A 20,898-nucleotide genomic window follows, 5' to 3' on the forward strand; every position below is an offset into this window, starting at 1 on the left:
ATTAACAACTCATGTTTCGCAGGTCATCTGGGTGGGGGTCGGTGGATCCTCACCTCTGCACGGTGCAGCAACCTCTATGATGGTCACTGATCTGTCCTTGGCCACCCCCACAACCTCCAGGGCCCTTTTCTCATAGGGGGTAAGGACTCTGTGTCTGGCACCCCGTCACCTGACTGGGCCCTCTCCCATCGGTTGTGCGGGGACACAGACTGGGCATTGTTAGTCGCATGCCTCGTTCATCGCAGGGGTGCGGTGGGTGCTCGGGGATTGGGAAGATGGGCCGAATGGGGGGTGGGAAGGATGGGGGCGGGGGGCGGGAATGTGGTGGCCTGAGCGTCACTGCTGGAAATGAGTGGGCCGGGACACGGAGCTTGACTGGGCGGGGACGGTGCCAGGTGCATTGTCTTGGGGTGGTGGCGGCGGTATGGTGCCAACTCACCTGAGTGGCATGGTGGAGGTTGTTGACCTGCCTGTGGCACTGGGTGTTGGTCCTCTGGGGCACACTCCCCGAACTGACAGCTGCTGCCACTTCCTCCCAGGCGGCACTGGCTGTGCTGTGGCTGACCTTCGGAGAAACAGGCATCACATCTGGCCTCGACTGCTTCAGGTAGTCTGCCCAGGTCTGCCTCCCTGCATTGTGGGGCTGGTTGCTTCAGCGGCATGGCTGTGAGCTGGGGTTGACCCTGCGGGAATGCTTTAAGTGCTGCTCTCCCTTGTTCGCAGAAGACTGGCGAGCGCAGTCCTGGCAAATCTGCCGGCGGGACCATCATTTGCGCCATGAAGCCCGTGGGGCCTCATTAAGTGGCCCAATTAATGTTTGATACCGGTGACGACCTCACCGGTCCGAGTGTTGGGAAGCTCCTGGCAGTTCCCACTCGCTACCACACTTAGAAATCTTTTTGTAAAATCGCGCCCCTCGATTTTCCCATGGGAAATTCTGCCCTCTGTCTTCTGTGACATGATTGCTGCAACAACCAGCATCCCACAGATATTTATAAGTTTTATAAGTTCTTTTCCTCAATGTGTACCACTTTGCGCTTTTCTGTATTGGAATTGGTATAGCTCTACCCAATTGCAGAGGTCTTTCTGTAGTCCTTCAGTGCTTCATCTACACTTGCAGTTTACCTCACCACCTTGCATTGTGTTTCTGTCAAATTTTCAGAAACTAGAAGGGTCCAGCACATTTCATTCATATACACATGGGACACATGCAGCTGCTTTCCCATTTCAAACTTGTATTCAACTCCGAGCATTTGAATTCCCTATTGCACCGTTCCTTTTGAACGTCAGTCTTTATTGGGAGGCTAATAAACCACATTATAGATTTAGGGCTGTCACTTCCCTGTAGTCCAGAAGGTGGAGGTGTCTTTGGCTGCCTTTCAGCAGATGCACTGTTTCTTTTAAAACGGTATAATGGTTATGTTACAAAGAAGAAACCTCCCAACAATGAGCTGGGAGCAAAGCATTGTATAGGTGTGGCATGTGTGGGGGGTTGGCATAGTGCGCAAGCGCAAGAACCTGGTCGGGGCTTAAATGTTGTGAGTGGGGTTCCTCCCAGGATAGAAAGAGGAGAGGAGCAGAGAGACACAGAGGCATCAGGGTAAGGTGCAGGTCAGCCAGGTATATTTATTTGCATTGCCATTGATTTAACTGAGCTCAATACTTGAAGGGTGGGCTTCGTTGTCTGCCTGCTGTCTAATCTCTTCCATTTAATCAGTTTGAAAACAATTGACGATTATTTTTTCTTTACTTTGAAATATGTTTGCGTCTTAGTTTTTTTTAGCCGCCGCTGTAACTTCGAAACAAAGCGCATGAAAGTGGTTGAAATTCCTGTAACGCCAACTATTTTTTAGCCCAACTGCTTTTATTAAAGCCTGTTAGGCTGTCCTGTGCTTTCATCCTGCCCCCTTTGAGAACAGAGCTCTGTTTTGTGATATTTCAAGGCGTGTTTTTGTTCGGTGTTTCTCTCTTTTTCACCTGTAAACTCTCCAAATCCATCCAGTTTCGTTCCAGTATGTAGTTGCTGAAATACATGATGCCTATTGGCTGTGGGTGCGGTGCACTTGTATCTCTCCTTAAGGTTATTTTTGACCTATTCCTGGGATCCAATTTGGACGCTTGTCACGTAATTTGGGTGAGGCTTTGACTTAGATTATTTTTTTCTTCCTGGTATAAATGATAAAATATATTTTGGTTATTAATGACTCTGGTTGCAACTTCTTTCTAAGTTGGCGACTTGGAATGTTGGTATTTGTCTCTTTAAGAATGTTGCAGAACCTGTTCCCTTCAGTTAATGGCCTGAGCTGCAGGCATTTTCCATTTAGGGAGGGGAGGTCAGGGATGGGATTCTATTGTGCTTGTTCTGCAATGGAATTATGTCTCAACTGTTGGATTTTAATGTGTAACTACAGATACCTTTCCATATTGGTTTGTATAAGATGTAATTTTTGAGTTGGGCCTTGGGAGCTTTCTGCTGCCCAGAGGGAGATTTCTCTGTTTAAAAGATGAAGATTCCCCTGCCCTTGTAGGTGTTGATTTATGATGTGGAGATGCCGGCGTTGGACTGGGGTGAGCACAGTACGAAGTCTTACAACACCAGGTTAAAGTCCAACAGGTTTGTTTCGATGTCACTAGCTTTCGGAGCACTGCTCCTTCCTCAGGTGAATGAAGAGGTATGTTCCAGAAACATATATGTAGACAGATTCAAATATACCAGACAATGCTTGGAATGCGAGCATTAGCAGGTGATTAAATCTTTACAGATCCAGAGATGGGGTAACCCCAGGTTAAAGAGGTGTGAATTGTATCAAGCCAGGACAGTTGGTAGGATTTCGCAGGCCAGATGGTGGGGGATGAATGTAATGCAACATGAATCCCAGGTCCCAGTTGAGGCCGCACTCGTGTGTGCGGAACTTGACTATAAGATTCTGTGTTGTTGCGCCGCCTTGGAGAACGCTTACCCGGAGATCAGAGACTGAATGCCCTTGACTGCTGACGTGTTCCCCGACTGGAAGGGAACATTCCTGCCTGGTGATTGTTGCGTGATGTCCGTTCATTCGTTGTCGCAGCGTCTATGATTTATGCTGGAGTGGAATTCCTCAGGCTGCTGGCAGTCCTCTGATACCTGACCTGAGCAATCACTTCCTGAGGCCATTGATCATTTTGAGTTTGGCAAATTTTGATCACCTTAGCTGATAGGGTGCCACAGTGGTTAGCACTGCTGCCTCATAGCTCCAGGAGGTGGTGGAGGAGGGGAGGGGGGGAGAAATGGAGGCTTAAGCCTCATTCGGGTGCTCTTTCCAAGGACCGGTGCAGACTTGATGAGCTTAATGGTCTCCTTCTGCACTGTAGGGATTCTATATCCCTAACCATTCACTTTCCCATACTCTGAATAACTGATATGCTAACTTTTTCAATGCTTTGATTTGTAATGCTGGGCCTTCAATTGCCCATGTCTGATGTTGAAATTCCCTCTCCACCCCTCCTCCCAATACGCTTTCATACCAATTTATTGTTCAAGCATTTTGTCATCTGTTGATGTGAACACAACTGTGCACATGATGTTAAAGTACTGAGACCATTTCACTTACTGTCTCCAAAATGCAGCAATTGTTGCCTTGGCTGTGATTAGTTTTTTAAAAATATCATTCATGCGATGAGTGTTGCTGGCCAGCAATTGCCCATCTCATCCCTACTTGCATGTGAGAGTGTGGTGGTGAGCTGTCTTCTTAAACATTACTGTCCATGTGGTGTAGGAACGCTCAATTCTATGAGCAAGAATGTTCGAGGCTTTTGACCGAGCAACAGTGAAGGAACCGCTTCCAAGTCTGGATATTGTGATATTTGGAGGGGAGCTTGGAAGGAAGTGTCCCCACGCATCTACAGTCCTTGACCTTCTAGGTGCCAGACCCTTGAGTTCTTGCAGTACATCTTGTAGGTGTGCATTGATAGATATGTGGAACACCTCAATGACCACTGGGATACATGTAGTCATTGTCACTGTACTTGCTACAATCATGTCTATGGGTGTTGTGTGAACCCGTCTGTGATTTTTATGGTCTATGAATAGAAATCAATAGATAACTGGACTTCAACATTTTGAGGATTTTTTTTATCACTTGGATGAAAGAAAAATCCTTTATTGATGGCTGCTGCAAAGAATGGTAACTATGTTGCTGTAAAGAATTGTAACTATATTGCCTTCCTCAATCACTTTGAACCTCCGACTTGGGCTGTACTATCTTCCAGCACAAGACCCATCTCTGATTTATAGGCTATATTCTGTAACTACAATGTACCACACTATTCTTTCTGGAGATTTAATATCACAGCACTAGATTGGTTATTTTAATATGCCAGATTTAAAGAATTGTGTTGTTTTTTTTCTGTTTACTATTTTAGCTGATCAAAAATGGCCAAAGGAACTTCTGGAGTGAGGATGTTCCAAGGACTGCTCATTTTTGGAAATGTGGTCATCATGGTATGTATTGGCTGAATATTTGCGCTCATGTTACTGTATTTGAGAATGGTACTGGCTAGGTTTCCTAATCTGTTGCAGGAAAATTGTTTGTATATTTTTGATTTTTTTTCAGTTTTATTACATATCTTCACATTTCCAGTGCTGACTAGCATGTGATTTGTCTATGGCTGGGATTCTCTGGCCTCCCTGCTCAGCTGCTCGCTGGTGGCGGAATTCTCTGCTCCCACTGCTGTCAATGGGATTTTCCATTGAAGCCACCCCATGCCTCTGGGGAAACTCATGGGTGAGAGTGTGCTGCCAGTGGGACCAGAGGATCTTGCCGCCAGCAAACAGCTGGAGAATTCTGGCCCATATCTTTTTGCAGTCTAAAATTGTCTTGAGTAGCAAAGGTTCCAGTCACTAGGCCTCTGGAATCGAGTATTGCAGGTGTTATCCCATGAATTGTACTGCATGCTTTATAGTGGGGTTTCCAACCCTGCAGACAGATGAGGAAGGTGGCACAGTGGTTAGCACTGCTACCTCATGGTGCTGAGGACCCAGGTTCGATCCCGGCCCCGGGTCACTGTCTGTCTGCGTGGTTTTCACCCGCACAACCCAAAGATGTGCAGGGTAGGTTGATTGGCCACACTCAATTGCCCCTTAATTGGGGGAGAAAAAAAAAGAATTGGGCACTTTAAATTTATAAGGAAAGAGATGAGGATGAATTTTGTCTGAAGAGGATAGTGAATCTGGAATTCTTTACCACAGAGCGCTGTAAAGACTGGGTTGTTGGTATTTTCAGGGCTGAGATAGACGGACAAGTTTTTAATCGGGAAGGGAATCTAGGGTAATGAGGGCAAGGTGGGAAAGTAGAGTTGAGGATGATCAGACCAGTCATGATTTCATTGAATGGCAGAGCAAACTCGATGGGCCAAATAGCTACATTCTGCTCCTACATCTTATGGACACGAATGTATGCAACCCTGGAAAAAAGATTCATTGGGACATTACATTTGTTTGTCATTTACTTTTTACATTTTTCTCTTTACCAGATATAAAATATTGGGAGAGGAGAAAGAGGAAAGGCTCATCCAGTTGGGCCTTTGAGGTTTTTTGCTTTTCAATTAGTTGAGGAAAGCAGTACGTCACAAGGCCGAATAATGGTTGGAGTGTAGGGGGCAAGCCATGTGATGTAACCTCCCGGAATACATTTAATCATAGTTGGCAACTCTACTTCAAAGTAATCCAATTTTATTAGCTCCCTTGTATAGTAACACAGCCTAGCAAATTAGCTGAGTCTTGATGAGCTGGCATAAAATTACTTTCAAATTTCAAATGTCTTGAGCTTTCTTCTACATCACACTGATCTGTTTAATCTCGTGGGTTTTTTTTTTAAGCCACATCTTGGGCACCAAATCCCTTTTCTTCCACTAAGTTTGCAAGGGGTGTTTTCATTTCTTTCAATTCACCAGAACCAAACCATAATAAATCTTTGTTACTGTTCCAAGCTCATTATGCTTCTAACTTCCTAATACTGCCTTCTGTCCAGTTTTCTTCCTAGTTGAGGTTTGCCACACTTGCTCTCCCATCCCCGCATCACAATGGAGTAGTGTTATCACTTCAAAAGCGCATTTCTGTTCCTTAATAACGAGTTTCCCTAATCTTAAATCCAGCATGACTTGGCGTGGATTTGAATTTTTCTCCCAGCTAAGCCCCGAGTATCAATTTGCCTTATTAAAGAAAATGCCTGAACAGACAGTGGAAGCATAATTGGGTAGAAGCCAAAACAATCATCTTGCCTTTTTGTTTGAGAAGATAATCTAAGCTAAGACTTCCCTAATGCTAAATCCTATTCGGGAAATTGTACTGATTTTTACATATCCTCTGTGTCTTGCAGTGAGGTTCCTTCTAAATAAGCTTCACATGTTTGGTATTGGAGATGAAACTGTGGTGTTTTCTCATCGGGCGGTTCCAACATTTCCCAATTACTGGTTGGGAGTGGATGGATTTCTTTAATAATCTTTGATGCGTAATGTGTGAAAGGAGGAAACTAAAATGACCAACGCCTGTAACAATGGAATAACACGTTTTTAAAAAATATTTTTATCTGTTTAATATGAACATAAAAAAGATTTTTTGTGTTCATGCAATGTTTGGTTATTTATGCAGATTCATTAATTTAAGTAGCTGAAAGACTGCTCTTTTAGACATGTTGGCTGAATTTGTTTGATTTTTGAAATTTTCTATTCGACAGGATATTTTAATTAGAATTTAAATGGTACACCTCAAAACTTGTATAGTCAAATTTCTAGTGACCGGTGTTTGGACTCTACCTTGGAAGTAAATGTGAGCAAGGATTGTTAATGCACTGCATTTCAGTAACTGAATTGGTAAAAGGCACAATTTAGTGTTGCATTCTACTGATCTCAGTCATGGTAATAGGCACCTATCTAAAAATGTTGCTGGAAACATTAAGAGATCAATTGGGGGGGGGGGGGGGGGGGTGCAGATATCCTCATGTTAGGGTGCACTTGACAAATGGGTATTTGAAGGGAATGGAAGACCGTGGCTTTTTAAGCTTCACCTACTGGAAAATTAAATACATTTTTTGTAATGGGGATGGTGGGTGAAATTGTGCTCACGTTAGTATTTTAATAGACCTTTTCATAATGACCACATTTGAGTTCTTTTGTTTTAATACTCTACACACCACCTAGAATTTGCAACGAATGTTCCTGACTAGCCTGGTGAAGCCCCAAACTAATTTCCCTGAAATCAAAACGGAATCTGAACTTCATGAGAATGCTTCATGGAAAAAATAAAATAAATTAATGTGTGTCATTTTTCTGGAGTTTGATTATGACAGAATGGTTGTTGGGTAGTTTCATAGCATTGGCCTTTTAGTCAGAATTTCTATCTGATCTCTTCAGTTGCAAACTAGAAGACTGGTTCCGTCCATTTTTTAAAAAAGTAGTGCCTTGGTCCGAAGAAGAAATGTCTCCATTTGTATGGTGAGTTGCATTTTTAGATAAATGATTTAAAAATTGTCTATTAATCCTCTCCTTCTATTTTCAGTTGTGCGGCATTGCATTGATGGCTGAATGCATTTTCCATGTTTCGGATCAGCATGGCCTTTGGCCTTTACTTTCAGCTGCCGACAATGGTGACGTTTTTGCCGCCGCTTGGATTGGACTTTTTGTTGGCTTCTGCTTGTTTATACTGAGCATAGTTGGTATATTTGGAATCATGAAATCAGCCAAGAAAGTTATCTTAGCAGTAAGTTTGAATTCTGCCTAGCAAATTGTCATTTTTGAATCACTTTAACTTGTACTATTTGCAATCAGTTGTGACTTTGCCTGCCCCAGTACATCAGGCACTACCTGAAATTATTTTTCAGCCTGAAACATATCCTGGGCATGGTTCCCTTGCACCGGGCACTTTTTACACACTTAATTGATATATAATGTCGGGTATTCCTGTATTTTAAAAGAAAAGAAACAACAGTTACACATAACTCTTCTGATAATTCAAATGAACATTCCTGGGAGGGCACAGTGGTTAGCTCTGCTGCCTCACTGCACCGAAGACCCAGGTGTGGTCCTGACCCCGGGTCACTGTCCATGTGGAGTTAATACATTCTCTCCCTGCATGTCTGCGTGGCTCTCCCCTCCATGGGTCTCACCTCCGCAACCCAAAGATGTGCAGGGTAGGTGGATTGGCATTGCTAAATTGCCCCTTATTTTAGAAAAAAAATTGAACTTTCCATGATGAATTTAGTTGCAATAACAGTGTTGTGGTGCATACCCAACTAGTTAAGGAATTTAAGTCCCAGGATGTCTGCCTGCCTGAAACAGTGAACCCTTTTCTTGAAGTTCTGGAAAGCTGCAATTAATCTTGCTTTGTACAGTTATTCTGATTAACGAGCAGAAAAGCATTCCTATTAATCATAAAATTTGCAGTGATTATTCTGTTTCTGGATTTTAAGGTGCATAAATTTCTGTCTTGTTTTTTTTCAGTACATTATTTTGATGCTTATTGTCTATATCTTTGAAGTTGCTTCATGCATCACAGCTGCAACACACAGGGACTTTGTGAGTAACTTTTCTCATTTAAGCAACTGCTCTATTAATTTAATGGATCCATTCATATTTGAAATAGATCATGGAAAACCTAAATGCATAATTGTCATTTGCATAAGTTTATTCAACTTGGCCATCTTGGAAGTCATAAAGATAACAAGATGATGAGGTGCATAAACTAACACTGGCATTACAACATAATGGGTTAAGGAGGCGATAATCTGCTTGCTGCTGTCCAGTACAAACCTGTGTGTACTTAATGTTTCTATTGGCTGCCCAAGGTTGAGAAGGTCTACTTGGGATATTCTGGGTCCCTCTTATCCAAGTGCAATTTGCAGAGGTAACCAACCAGACAAATTAAGAGCTTGCAGAAGTGCAAGGATCTAACAATTCCTTGGGTTTGTTCGTGTCCAGAAAATTATGAATCAAGTTCAGCTGACCACATTGGACAAACTTGGCAACAAATATTTTGAGAACACTTGTGACTAAAATGGGTTCTGTTTGACCTATGGGCTGGTTTAGCTCAGTGGGCTAGACAGCTGGTTTGTGATGCAGAAAAAGGCCAGCAGTGTGGGTTCAATTCCCATACCAGCTTACCAGAACAGGTGCCGGAATGTGGTGACTAGGGGCTTTTCACAGTAACTTCATAGTGACAATAAAAGGTTATATATTGTATTTTCTTCTGTTTGTATAAACGAAATACAATAATTGACTGTGGCCTTGCCCCCTGGTTGCAAACGTCATCCAGTTTGACTGGAGTTCCAACACAATGGCCCAAATCTTCTGTTCTCTGAAGGGTTCTCCAGGGTACCTTGGAGAATTTACAAGTAGTTGAAAGACACAAAGTCCATCCGCACCTGAAAATTCAAGTTTGCATCTGGTGGGAAACCCTCGGCAAACACTGAATTCTGATACCTTCCCCTGAATTGCTCACCAGTCTCTTCAGATGTGAATCCTATTGTTTAGCTTGCTTTGTCTTTTTTTTCTCCTAAATATTCTTTCACAGGATGTGGGTGTCATTGGCTAGGCCAGCACTTGTTGCTCATCCCCAAATTGCCCTTGAGTAGGTGGTCCTTTTTTTATGTTGGAAATCCAGTTTGCTTGGGCTTCTTCATGGAGTAAAATAGCTTGTACACATTTTTTAACATCCTCAATTATTTTGCAGTTGGTTCCAAACTTTTTCCTCAAGCAAATGCTCCAGTTGTATGATAACCGGAACTGGCAGAATGACGATCAGTTCAAAAACTACATGGGCCTCACCGATTCCTGGAATCGTATCATGGCTGAGGTAAGTGAGGCAGGATAGGGAAAAGAGCTTGTATACTGTTGAAGTAGGCTTTTGGTAATATTTGGGTGGAATGAGTAGAGCATTTCATTATAGCAGAGATGAGAGAACTAGAATATATTTGGCATCCAAGCTCCAGAAGTCAGTTATTGAAAAGTCACTGGACTAAATATTTTTCATACAATAGTGCAGGGTAGGATATGGGTCTCTGTGAATGTTCTTTTGGGGGCGGACAGCTAAGAACTTCTGATTATCAAGATTTTAAAAACCTGACACCTTTTTAAATAAAACGCAAACCGTTATACATCATTGTCAGTATTTTGGAAGATCGGTTTACACTTGATTAACTCATGAGACGAAAGATCCCTTTTGTGGGTCATCTGTATTCATCTGTGGGGCAGCACGGTGGTGCAGTGGTTAGAACTGCTGCCTCACAGCGCCAAGGTCCCAAGTTTGATCCTGGCTCTGGGTCACTGTCCGTGTGGCGTTTGCACATTCACCCCGCGTTTGTGTGGGTTTCATCCCCACAACCCAAAGATGTGCAGGGTAGATGGATTTGCCACGCTAAATTGCCCCTTAATTGGAAAAAATTAATTGGGTACTATAAAAAAAATTTTTAAAAAAATGTTTTTAAAAAAATCTGTATTCATCTGCAAGAGTGATCCTGTGTTATTGGCTTGTTTGTGGCAGAGTTTCATCCCACTTTATAAATATTTCCAGTTTATCTTCTAACTATGTTCTTACAAGTTATAAGCTGATGTTTCCATTTGCAGAGATGTATGTTTTCAGAGTTGCTGTATTTCCAGCACTCCGATTTTTGCATAGTTTTGAAGAAAGTTTGCGAAGTGTAAAATCACATTATGGTACTTTTCAGCACAAGCTGTATATAAGTTTTCCAGCTCACCCATTTGGGCGAAAAATACATTTTATACTCCATGGAGGAATTGGTTGGGGGTGGGTGAAGGTGATTTACTTAACCTACAACAGCTTTATCATGTTTTCCTCTTGTCATGAGTCCCATCTTGTAATGAGTTAATTTTTCCCTTCATTCCTTGCAGAATAATTGCTGTGGAGTCAATGGACCACAGGACTGGGTTCAGTTCAACTCTGCATTCAGATCAACCCATCTAGATTCTGACTTCCCCTGGCCTCGAGAGTGTTGTGTAACCAACGCATTTAACCAGATCACTCAGTTGGATGCTTGCAAACTTGGCGTTCAAGGTTTTGTTCATCGTCAGGTAATTTAAGGATTGGATTATTTAACTTCCTTGTTACAACTGTACAGGGCATTGGTGAGACTGCATCTGGAGTATTGTGCACTGTTTTGATCTCCTTACTTGAGGGATATAGTTCAATAGTCTAATTCCTGGGATGAAGGTGTCGTTTTAAAGGTAGGGAACATTTTGGGGAGGTGGCTTATCAGTTAAAAGAAGCACCCCCTTCCCGTCCAAGATTGAACTTACTTTATTATTTTGTTTTTATACCCCTGATTGCCAACCTCAAAAAAAATTCAGGCTGAGTGGGTAAAGGTCCTTGCGTGGCTACTTAAGTGGCATTTAAGGTGCCCTGAACTAGGACCAGAGCGGGCTTCCCACCAGAGGCCCTGCCCACCCAGTGTAAAATCACTACCGGGTCAGGGTGGGTGAAAACGCAAAGGAAACCCTGTCCCACTACCCAACAACAATTCCCCACCTCCGAACCCATTGGGGGACGGGGGTGGGGGTCATAAAATTGTGCCCTCCCATGTTATTAAATGCTTAGGAATGCAAATTGGATGTAAGGAAATTGAATTCCATGCCAAATTTTGCATTTGTCACTGCACATTCCATTTTTGTTGCTTTTCGGAAATAAAGCTGTCATTTGTCCTGGAGTCTCAAATGAATGACTTTTTGCACATAAACATAAGTAACAATGGCATTCACTTGCAGGAAAGCAAATATATATTCAGGTCCTTTTTTTTTTTTTAGAACTAATTATTAATAGTTGAGGTGGCACGATGCTGCCTCACAGCACCAGGCACCCAGGTTCAATTCTGGCCCTGGGGTGACTGCCTGTGTGGAGTTTGCACATTGTCCTGTGTATGTATGTCAATGTCTATGTGGATTTCCTCTGGATGCTCCGGTTTCCTCCCAGAGTCCAAAGATGTGCAGGTCAGGTGGATTTGCTGTGCTAAAAATTCCATTTGTGTTGAAAGGTATGTAGGTTGGGTGGGGTTTCAGGGATATGGTGGGGGAATGGGCCTTTCAGAGGGTTGGTGCAGACTTGATGGGCTGAATGGCCTCCTTCTGAGAAGTTGAGATTCTATGGATCTTTGACCATGCTATGCTATGGTGAAATTTTAAAAGGAATGTTTCGGACAATTGTCAAAAATGTATCAAAGTGCGGTATTAATACTTGTCCAGGATGATCAAAGTCTCAATTGTTGTTTTAATCACTTGTGGGGAGGATGATAAGCAGATTGTGAACTCTTGGTGGGTCCGCCTGTAGGCTGAGCTAAAACTTTTTGTCTGTTTATGGAGGAGGTCTCCTCTGCAGTGTTTTGATTTGGCCCTGTGTACTGAATGACTTGGAGAGGTCTCCTGAACTGTGCATTTGGATACTATTGGATATGGGTTGTATAATCTCCCACTATCAGCACTCCTGGCTATTGACCAGAACTGAACTGGAGTGGAGGTGGCAGTGGCGCAGTGATATCTTCCCTAAATTAGTAATCCAGAGACCCAGGGTAATGGTCTAGGAGTAACAGTAAAATACAGTGGATGCTGGAAACCTGAAATAATACAGAAAACTCTTGATAAACTTGGGTCTTGCAGCAACTGTGGAGTGAGAGAAGCAGTTAATGTTTTAAGTTTAAATGACCCTTCTACACCACTGAAGAAAAGTAGAAATGTAAAGAATAGTTATAAAACCAGAATGGAATGTACATTCAATATGAAGTATGGTATTGAATTAATTCAATTTGCATTCCTGTCTCTTTTTTTTAAATAAATTTGAAAGTACCCAAATCCAAGGGGCAATTTAGCGTGGCCAATTCACCTACCCTGCACATCTTTGGGTTGTGGGGGTGAGATCCACGCAGACACGAGGAGAATGTGCAACTCCACATGAGCAGTGACCCGGGGCCGGGATTGAACCTGGGTCCTCCGTGCTGGGAGGCAGCAGTGCCACCCACTGCACCCCCATGCGGCCTCCATTTACATTCCTAATCACCATAATAACATGGAGGGTATAATTCGAATCCCACCATGGCAGAGGGTGAAATTTGAATTCAATTAGGATTTTGCACCCAGCCCCCTGATGGCTCACCATCCTTAAAATTCTACCCCTAGGAAGTCTAATGATGACCATGAAACCCTTGTCGGATGTCGTAAAAACCCTTCTGGTTCATTACGTGTTTTTAGGGAAGGCAATCTGCCATCCTTGCCTGGTGTGGCCTAAATGTGACTCCAGGTCCCCGGTCATGGTTGACTCTTAGATGGCCTAGCAAGAGGCTGCTCGGGGATGGATAGCAAATGCTGGCCCAGTCAGCGATGGCCACATTCCATGAATGAATAAAAATAAAAACTAGCCATGCAAATGCGTGGCAAGAGCAGGTCAGAAATCAATAATCCTGCAAAGCGTAACTAATTTCCTGACTCCCAAGGCCTGTACACAAATACAAGGCACATCCACAAATACAAGACACCAGTCAAGAGAGTGGTGCAATGCTCTCCACTTTGCCTGAATGAGTGCAACTCCCACAACGCTCCACACCATCCAGAATAAGGATTGCTTGATTGGCATCACATCTACAATTATTTGCTCCCTTCACTACTGTGCAGTGATATTATTGTGATCTATATGCAAGAAGCAGCTGAGAGAGAGGAATGGGTGGTAGTGGTACGACATAAAGAAATGCACTAAGGTTGACAAAAGGACATTCTATGAAACCGCTTTCAAAAGGGATTTATGTGACATCAGTTTTGTTGATGAACTCTTCTGGCTAATCTTTGTACTGGGAAATAACAGGAGCAAACCACAACTTCCTGTGAGGATAGAAAAGGGAAAACGAGACTTTCAAGGAAGTGGTGGGAAAGATGCAGGAGAAGAATGGAGTTGACAATTAGCTTGGAATTGAACCAGATGACTCATTGAAGTGTCACATTGTTCATTTCTAAAGATCGTGGGCAAGATCTTAAAGCTGTTCAGGCTGCCAAGATCTTCCGGTCCTACTGACGATGCACCGTTTCCCGGCGGCGTGAAGTGGATTCTATAGGAAATCCCAGAAGATCCCTCCGCTGGCCTATGGCAGGCCGGCTCCCACTGCCGAGAAACACGCTGCGGGAGGCCAGAGAATCGGGGAGGCCAGAGAATCTCGCCCAAATTGTATTCCTTTTGAATAGCTGTTCCTATGTGAGTTCCTACCTAGTCTTATCTGGCTCTCTCTTTGGAGAGGGGAGACCTATGTGTGCAAAATACATGAACCTCCGATCAAGGGGATCATACTAGTACAGTTGTAGTACTTTACAAGTCAACTGTACTACCTCAGATGTGTTTATGGAGTACCTGGCACCATGGAAACTGGGAATATAACAATAGCAAACCTAAATTTGCAACTATTTCCAGTGCTTGTTTTCCCCCCCCCGCCACTTTTTTTCCCCAAATTTGACAAGTAATGATTCATTTTGTTGTCTGCCCTACCAACTCTTTTGTGAATGCCATTATGTGCTCATTGGGTTCAACATGATCATTTAATGCACAGATAGAAATGGCAGCTCCATGACCCAAGTAGAAGCTTGGATTTTTATTTGTATGCATTGTTTTTCTAACCTGCCTTTCATATTTTTTTTATTATTTTTTTGCAGGGATGCTTTGACTTTATTTCCGGTCCTCTGAATAGACATGCTTGGGGTGTGGCATGGTTTGGCTTTGCCATCCTATGTTGGACTGTAAGTGATGTGTGCCTATAATAATGGTAGTTAATGCATCATCCTGCATAGAATTTTCAGTAATGTGTCCTGTGCGATGTTTCTTTCAATTTTTGTTGTGCACAAACCCTCTTTTTTTTTTTTTTTTTGAAAAAAAAATTGTGATGCTTATTGCCTGACCAAGTCTATTGGGTACCTTGCAGACTAGCAAGTTGTTTAGTGGGAACATTGACCCTGTGAATGAAACCTACTGATCCATCCTCTGAATATTCCTTGGTTCCATCGATCGGATTTGATCGTTGCACCTCACTATACTATTTTTCTAAAACCTGATGCTGGTTTTCAAAGCTAAAGCTGCAGACAGCTGCATTTAACTTATTCACATCACGGTTTTGTCTGCTCTTTTTTAGTCTCAAAGAATGACTTATGCTGGGCTTTGGCCCCATTTGGGTGCACCTCTCTAAATGGTCATTCATATGTTGCATCGTTGTAATGGTTATTCATGAAGGCCCTGCCTGCTCAACCTCGCACTTTGCCTGAGGTGTGGTGATGCTCGGGTTAAATCACCACCAGTCAGCTCCCTCTCCAAAAAGGGAGAGCAACCTATGGGACTCTGACGATTTTCACTTTCAGTTGTAATGTTGACATTATTCAGCTGTGGGATTGGAGGAAATCGCCACTAACCCCAACTTTGTTTTTTTGTGTATGTGTTGCAGTATAAGTTGTTAAATTTTGGTTTTCCCACCATAGCCTAAGATTCTGAGGTGAAGTTTGGAGATCTACTCTATTCTTAAGTGCAGATCAGGCTAAACGACGCAAGTAATTGAGCTATGAAAGAAGGCTATATTTGGATATCTTGATTGTCTATTTATTTACTAACCAAAGCAACAGTATGTCACCAAATCTTTGAGAAAATAGACGTCTCAAAACGCTCTCTTCGAATTATTCAATGCAACTTTACTGACTTTAATTGATATCGATCTGTTTGCTTCAATTATTTTACTCACTAAATACTTTAAGCAATAATATATGCCTCTTGGATTGAGTGATGCTTGGGCTGAAGAAAATGGTGGTGAGGGGCAGGGATGAGGAAGAACAGATGTGAGTTCATGCTAGACTCCTGTTTCACAGCCTTTACAATCTAGCCAGACATTCCAGTACATTAATTGGGAAATGCAATGGTTGTCTTTTCGATCTACATATGAAACGGAGAACACATTGCACAAGGAGGAAGCAGGAGATTCTCTGTGGCATCTTGGCCAGTATTTATTCCACCATCATCACTAATAAACTGATTATCACATTGTTATTAAATTGAGGTATACAAGATGCTAAAAGGTATGGATAAAGTAGACCTGGAGCCGATGCTTCCTCTTGTGGGACATTCTAAAACAAGAGGCCATAATCTTGGAATAAGAGGTAGCAAATTTAAACAGATTTGAGGAGAAGCTACTTCTCCCAAAGGGTTGTGAATCTGGAATTCGCTACCCCAGAGTGCAGTGGATGCAGGGACAGCGAGTACATTTTGGGAGGAGTTAGACAGATTTTTAATTGGCAATGGGTTGAAGGGTTATGGAGATTGGGAGTTGAGGCTGTGATGGGATCAGCCATGATCACATTGAAGGTGATAAGGCTCAGGAAGCTGCATTGCCTACTTCTGCTCTAGGTCATGTGTTCTTGGGAGGAGATGCTTTTTTTTGTAATCCAGCTCTTGGTCTGTAGCATTGTAGGTAATAGGTGAGAAACATCTCCGCTATGATTGAATGGCAGAGCAGACCTCGCTGGGCCATGGCCTAATTCTGCTCCTATGGGCTGCATTCTTCCACCCCGCCGCCGCAAGAACGCCATGGGTGAGACGCCAACAATGGAAAAATCCATTGACCTCGAGTGGGATTCTCCGGTCGCCGGGTGAACGCGCTGGAGAATCCCACCCTATATCTTATGAGCTTATGAACTTATTACGATCAGAACTTTGAGTAATACTGGAGGAATTGCTGTTTGGTATGTCTAAATGGATAATTTGGCGTACACTTAATTACAACACAAACTGACTTGTTTCTTTTTCTTGTTTCAGTTCTTTGTCCTTGCTGGATCAATGTACTACTATGCTGTACTGGATAATTAAAGCATGACATTGGACTTCAAATATATGGACTTGAAATCAAATGTATTTGCAGCCTTACCCTCGTGTAGCAATACTGAGGACTCTTAAACTGAACCTATGAAGTATTGGGAGTAGTAATCTGTTCTTTTATTCAATTGATAGTCTCAACACTTCCCACTTGTTGGCCTGACGAATAACTTTTTTGAAGTAGTAGTAGTTTCTGCCTTTTTTTTTAAAGTCCTGTAACTTTATTAAATTGAGAAATTGGACCATGGTTTCGATTGCAGTCCTCCGTGTCTGAAATTCAGTCCAGCAACAATTTGTATGTTGTTGTGAAACTAACTAAGTAGAAATTGGACTTTATTCACACCCCTGTAACTTGTAAGCTGGTGATGTGTGATGATAGAGTTGGTATTTTGGCCAGTCTTTTAAAGTGATTCCCCATCTGTGAGAGTTGGTGAGTGAGTCCTTAACAGATTGAGGGAAAGGTGAATCATGTTCAACTCTAAATGATGGTTCACCTGCTTTTTAGCTACACTAGTGATTAGAAATCAGTTCCACAGTTGTAATTGGAGGGCAGAATATTACAAAATTAAATAGTGTTCGTAGGAGAGGATAGTTTAGAAAGAAGCCCAAACCCTGAAACCATTGTGCAACACACGTATAAGCATACTTGATCCTCGCCCTCTTCTAGTGGTACAATTTAAATTTATATGTCAAAGTAATAAAATTATCATCACTCTTCTTGAGCAATAAAATGATCTGTGGCAAAGTCACTTTTACAGTGGTCACTTGTGTAGTGTATAGCTCAACTTGTAACATTAGCTGATACTTGCTAACATTGAGGTTGTCAATTTAAAAACACTGAAGGCATTGTTGTCTTGTGGGAAACGTAAATGCAAGTACAACTTATTGGAGATGATGTATTTGGCATCTTTACCACTTCTGTAAAAGGAATATTAAACATGTAATATAAGATGTACATTATGGGGTTTCTTTTATATCTTGTCTAATGTATGAAAGCATTTAATTTTTAAGAATAAATTATTAATCTTCAGGGCAATGTGCAGTTGATTGAATGACAGAAGAAAAGATGCTTGGAAAGCTGGACCATGTCCAACTGCATAATTCTTCAATAAACCGGGATCAACAGAAGGGTGATCTCTCTTCTGTTGCATACCTCCTTGAAGATGAATGAATCTATGGTGTGATGGAGGATCATTTTGCTCCAAAAGCAGTCCATTTGGCAGAATGGCATTCAGACCAAGCTGATGAGATGCTCAAAGCTGGGAAGTTTAACAATCCAACTGTAAGGTGGTCCTTCAGTTTTGATGTGCTGGATTCTTATTGCTACACCTGAATTTCTGAAATTTAAATATTCCTGCTGTAAATGGGACCAAATGTAGATCTGGTCCCTCTGTCTTCATTGAGCAGAAGAATGCATTTGGAGGGCAACGGCGTCACTTGGACTACTTTGATCACCAGGAACTGACACTGAGCAGAACTTTGAAATAATACAAAGGAAAATAATCTTGTGACAAGTGAAGGGGTAGGTTTTGAAATGAGAAATGTGGCAAAGTGGAAGGTTTTGAAGAGATTTATGAGGTGCAAAGGTTGCTTGCAAGAAGGCTGATTGGAGTTTCAAGTGCTGCAATGTCAAATGCGCAATGTCCTGAGTGATGGAGAACATTGTAGAGGCAGGTTGGAACAAAGATTATTTAAAATTCAGTTGTATGCTGCTGACTAGGCCAGCATTTATTATTCATCTTGATTAGCCTTGGCATAAAGGCTATAGTGTCAATGAAGTTGGTCTTGAAATGGATGTGCAAGTGATGAGGGCCAAAATTCTCAGGTCGTTGGGATTCTCTCTTCCCACTGGTAGTGCACCCCCACCTGTGGGTTTCCTGAAGATGTGTGGTGGCTTCAATGGGAAATCCCAGAGACGAGCAGTGGGAAGAGAGAATCCCACCACCAGTGAACAGCATGCCACTGAGAAATACTGAGCTGGGGGAAATGGAGAATCCCGCCTGAGAGTCGGGCTTTAGTACAGCAGAGGTGAATAGTTCAGTTTAAAGAAAAGAGCAAACCTAGAGCATTTGTAGCCATGTGTAGTAGAACAGACTGAATTCAGCCCCATTCAAATGGATCAATTGTTATGGATTGCCTGGGTGAAACCAGACTTTTGGCAGCTAGATGACCTTGTATGGGATAAGGATACATGCAGATCTCTGGGCTGAGTTCCTGGTGTCCTGCAGAGTTGCAATCGGCAACTCCATTGGGTGTTGCGACCCCCTGCCCAGTGACCTCATTGGCTGACATCCAGAGAAACTACTGGAAGGGCACGAAGGAGGCACCTAGAGACCCTCCCCAGTGAAGATTCAACGCACAGGCAGTGGAGAAGATTCAATACCGGACCAGAGGACAGAAGGTAGCAGTTTGTGAGATGCACCTTCACAGACGAAGGCCCTGAGGAAAGGACCCACAGCTTGGTCTAGTTCATCGACATGGGTAGTATTAAGAATGGGATAATTTTGGGGGACTACTGTTTTATTGCGCTTGAAAATAAACTTGGGTTGAATGGTTAACTTGTGTCTGTGTCTTTGTTCATCTTGCAATAAGAACACCTGGATAAAACATCAAACTGGTTGAAATATCTGAATTTTACTGACAACATTTGGGTGAGTTTTGGGATTCAAATGGATGTAAAGTGGACAATATTGCATAGAACATAGAAAATACGGCAGCACGGTAGCATTGTGGATAGCACGATTGCTTCACAGCTCCAGGGTCCCAGGTTCGATTCCAGCTTGGGTCACTGTCTGTGCGGAGTCTGCACATCCTCCCCGTGTATGCGTGGGTTTCCTCCGGGTGCTCCGGTTTCCTCCCACAGTCCAAAGATGTGCGGGTTAGGTGGATTGGCCATGATAAATTGCCCTTAATGTCCAAAATTGCCCTTAGTGTTGGGTGGGGTTGCTGGGTCATGGGGATAGGGTGGAGGTGTGGACCTTGGGTAGGGTGCTCTTTCCAAGAGCCGGTGCAGACTCGATGGGCCGAATGGCCTCCTTCTGCACTGTAAATTCTATGATGATATGATACAGCACAGAACAGGCTCTTCGGCCCACGATGTTGTGCCGAACCTTTGTCCTAGATTAATCATAGATTATCATTGAATTTACAGTGCAGAAGGAGGCCATTCGGCCCCCTGAGTCTGCACCGGCTCTTGGAACGAGCACCCCACCCAAACTCAACACCTCCACCCAACACCAAGGGCAATTTTGGACACTAAGGGCAATTTATCATGGCCAATCCACCTACCCTGCACATCTTTGGACTGTGGGAGGAAACCAGAGCACCCGGAGGAAACCCACGCAGACACTGGGAGGACGTGCAGACTCCGCACAGACAGCGACCCAAGCCAGAATTGAACCTGGAACCCTGGAGCTGTGAAGCAACTGTGCTATCCACAATGCTACTGTGCTGCCCTAAAGAACAAATAAATCTACACTATATCATTTTACCGTAATCCATGTACCTATCCAATAGCCGCTTGAAGGTCCCTAATGTTTCCGATTCAACTACTTCCACACGCAGTGCATTCCATGCCCCCACTACTCTCTGGGTAAAGAACCTACCTCTGATATCCCTCCTATATCTTCCACCTTTCACCTTAAATTTATGTCCCCTTGTAATGGTTTGTTCCACCCGGGGAAAAAGTCTCTGACTGTCTACTCTATCTATTCCCCTGATCATCTTATAAACCTCGATCAAGTCGCCCCTCATCCTTCTCCGTTCTAATGAGAAAAGGCCTAGCACCCTCAACCTTTCCTCGTAAGACCTACTCTCCATTCCAGGTAACATCCTGGTAAATCTTCTTTGCACCTATTCCAAAGCTTCCACATCCTTCCTAAAATGAGGTGACCAGAACTGTACACAGTACTCCAAATGTGGCCTTACCAAAGTTTTGTACAGCTGCATCATCACCTCACGGCTCTTAAATTCAATCCCTCTGTTAATGAACGCGAGCACACCATAGGCCTTCTTCACAGCTCTATCCACTTGAGTGG

At 43.0% G+C, this 20,898-nt stretch overlaps 1 protein-coding gene across 3 annotated transcripts; it reads left to right on the plus strand.

The window, feature by feature from the left end:
• The first annotated feature begins 1,461 nt into the window (after positions 1–1,461).
• LOC140428048 (uroplakin-1b-like) lies at positions 1,462–19,419 on the plus strand. 3 transcript variants are annotated; one of them, XM_072514042.1, is made up of 8 exons: positions 1,462–1,600; positions 4,402–4,480; positions 7,535–7,735; positions 8,476–8,550; positions 9,704–9,826; positions 10,882–11,061; positions 14,668–14,751; positions 16,805–19,419. In XM_072514042.1, exons 2-8 carry the CDS (start codon positions 4,412–4,414, stop codon positions 16,853–16,855), a joined length of 783 nt encoding a protein of 260 aa, XP_072370143.1. In that variant the 5' UTR covers positions 1,462–1,600; positions 4,402–4,411; the 3' UTR covers positions 16,856–19,419. The 3 variants fall into 3 exon arrangements, with proteins under 3 accessions (XP_072370143.1, XP_072370144.1, XP_072370145.1); XM_072514043.1 differs by having other exon boundaries at positions 1,523–1,611; XM_072514044.1 differs by having other exon boundaries at positions 1,544–1,620.
• The last annotated feature ends 1,479 nt before the right edge of the window (positions 19,420–20,898 follow it).

The sequence above is a fragment of the Scyliorhinus torazame genome, chromosome 8 (assembly GCF_047496885.1).
Source record: "Scyliorhinus torazame isolate Kashiwa2021f chromosome 8, sScyTor2.1, whole genome shotgun sequence".
Lineage (NCBI taxonomy): Eukaryota > Metazoa > Chordata > Chondrichthyes > Carcharhiniformes > Scyliorhinidae > Scyliorhinus > Scyliorhinus torazame.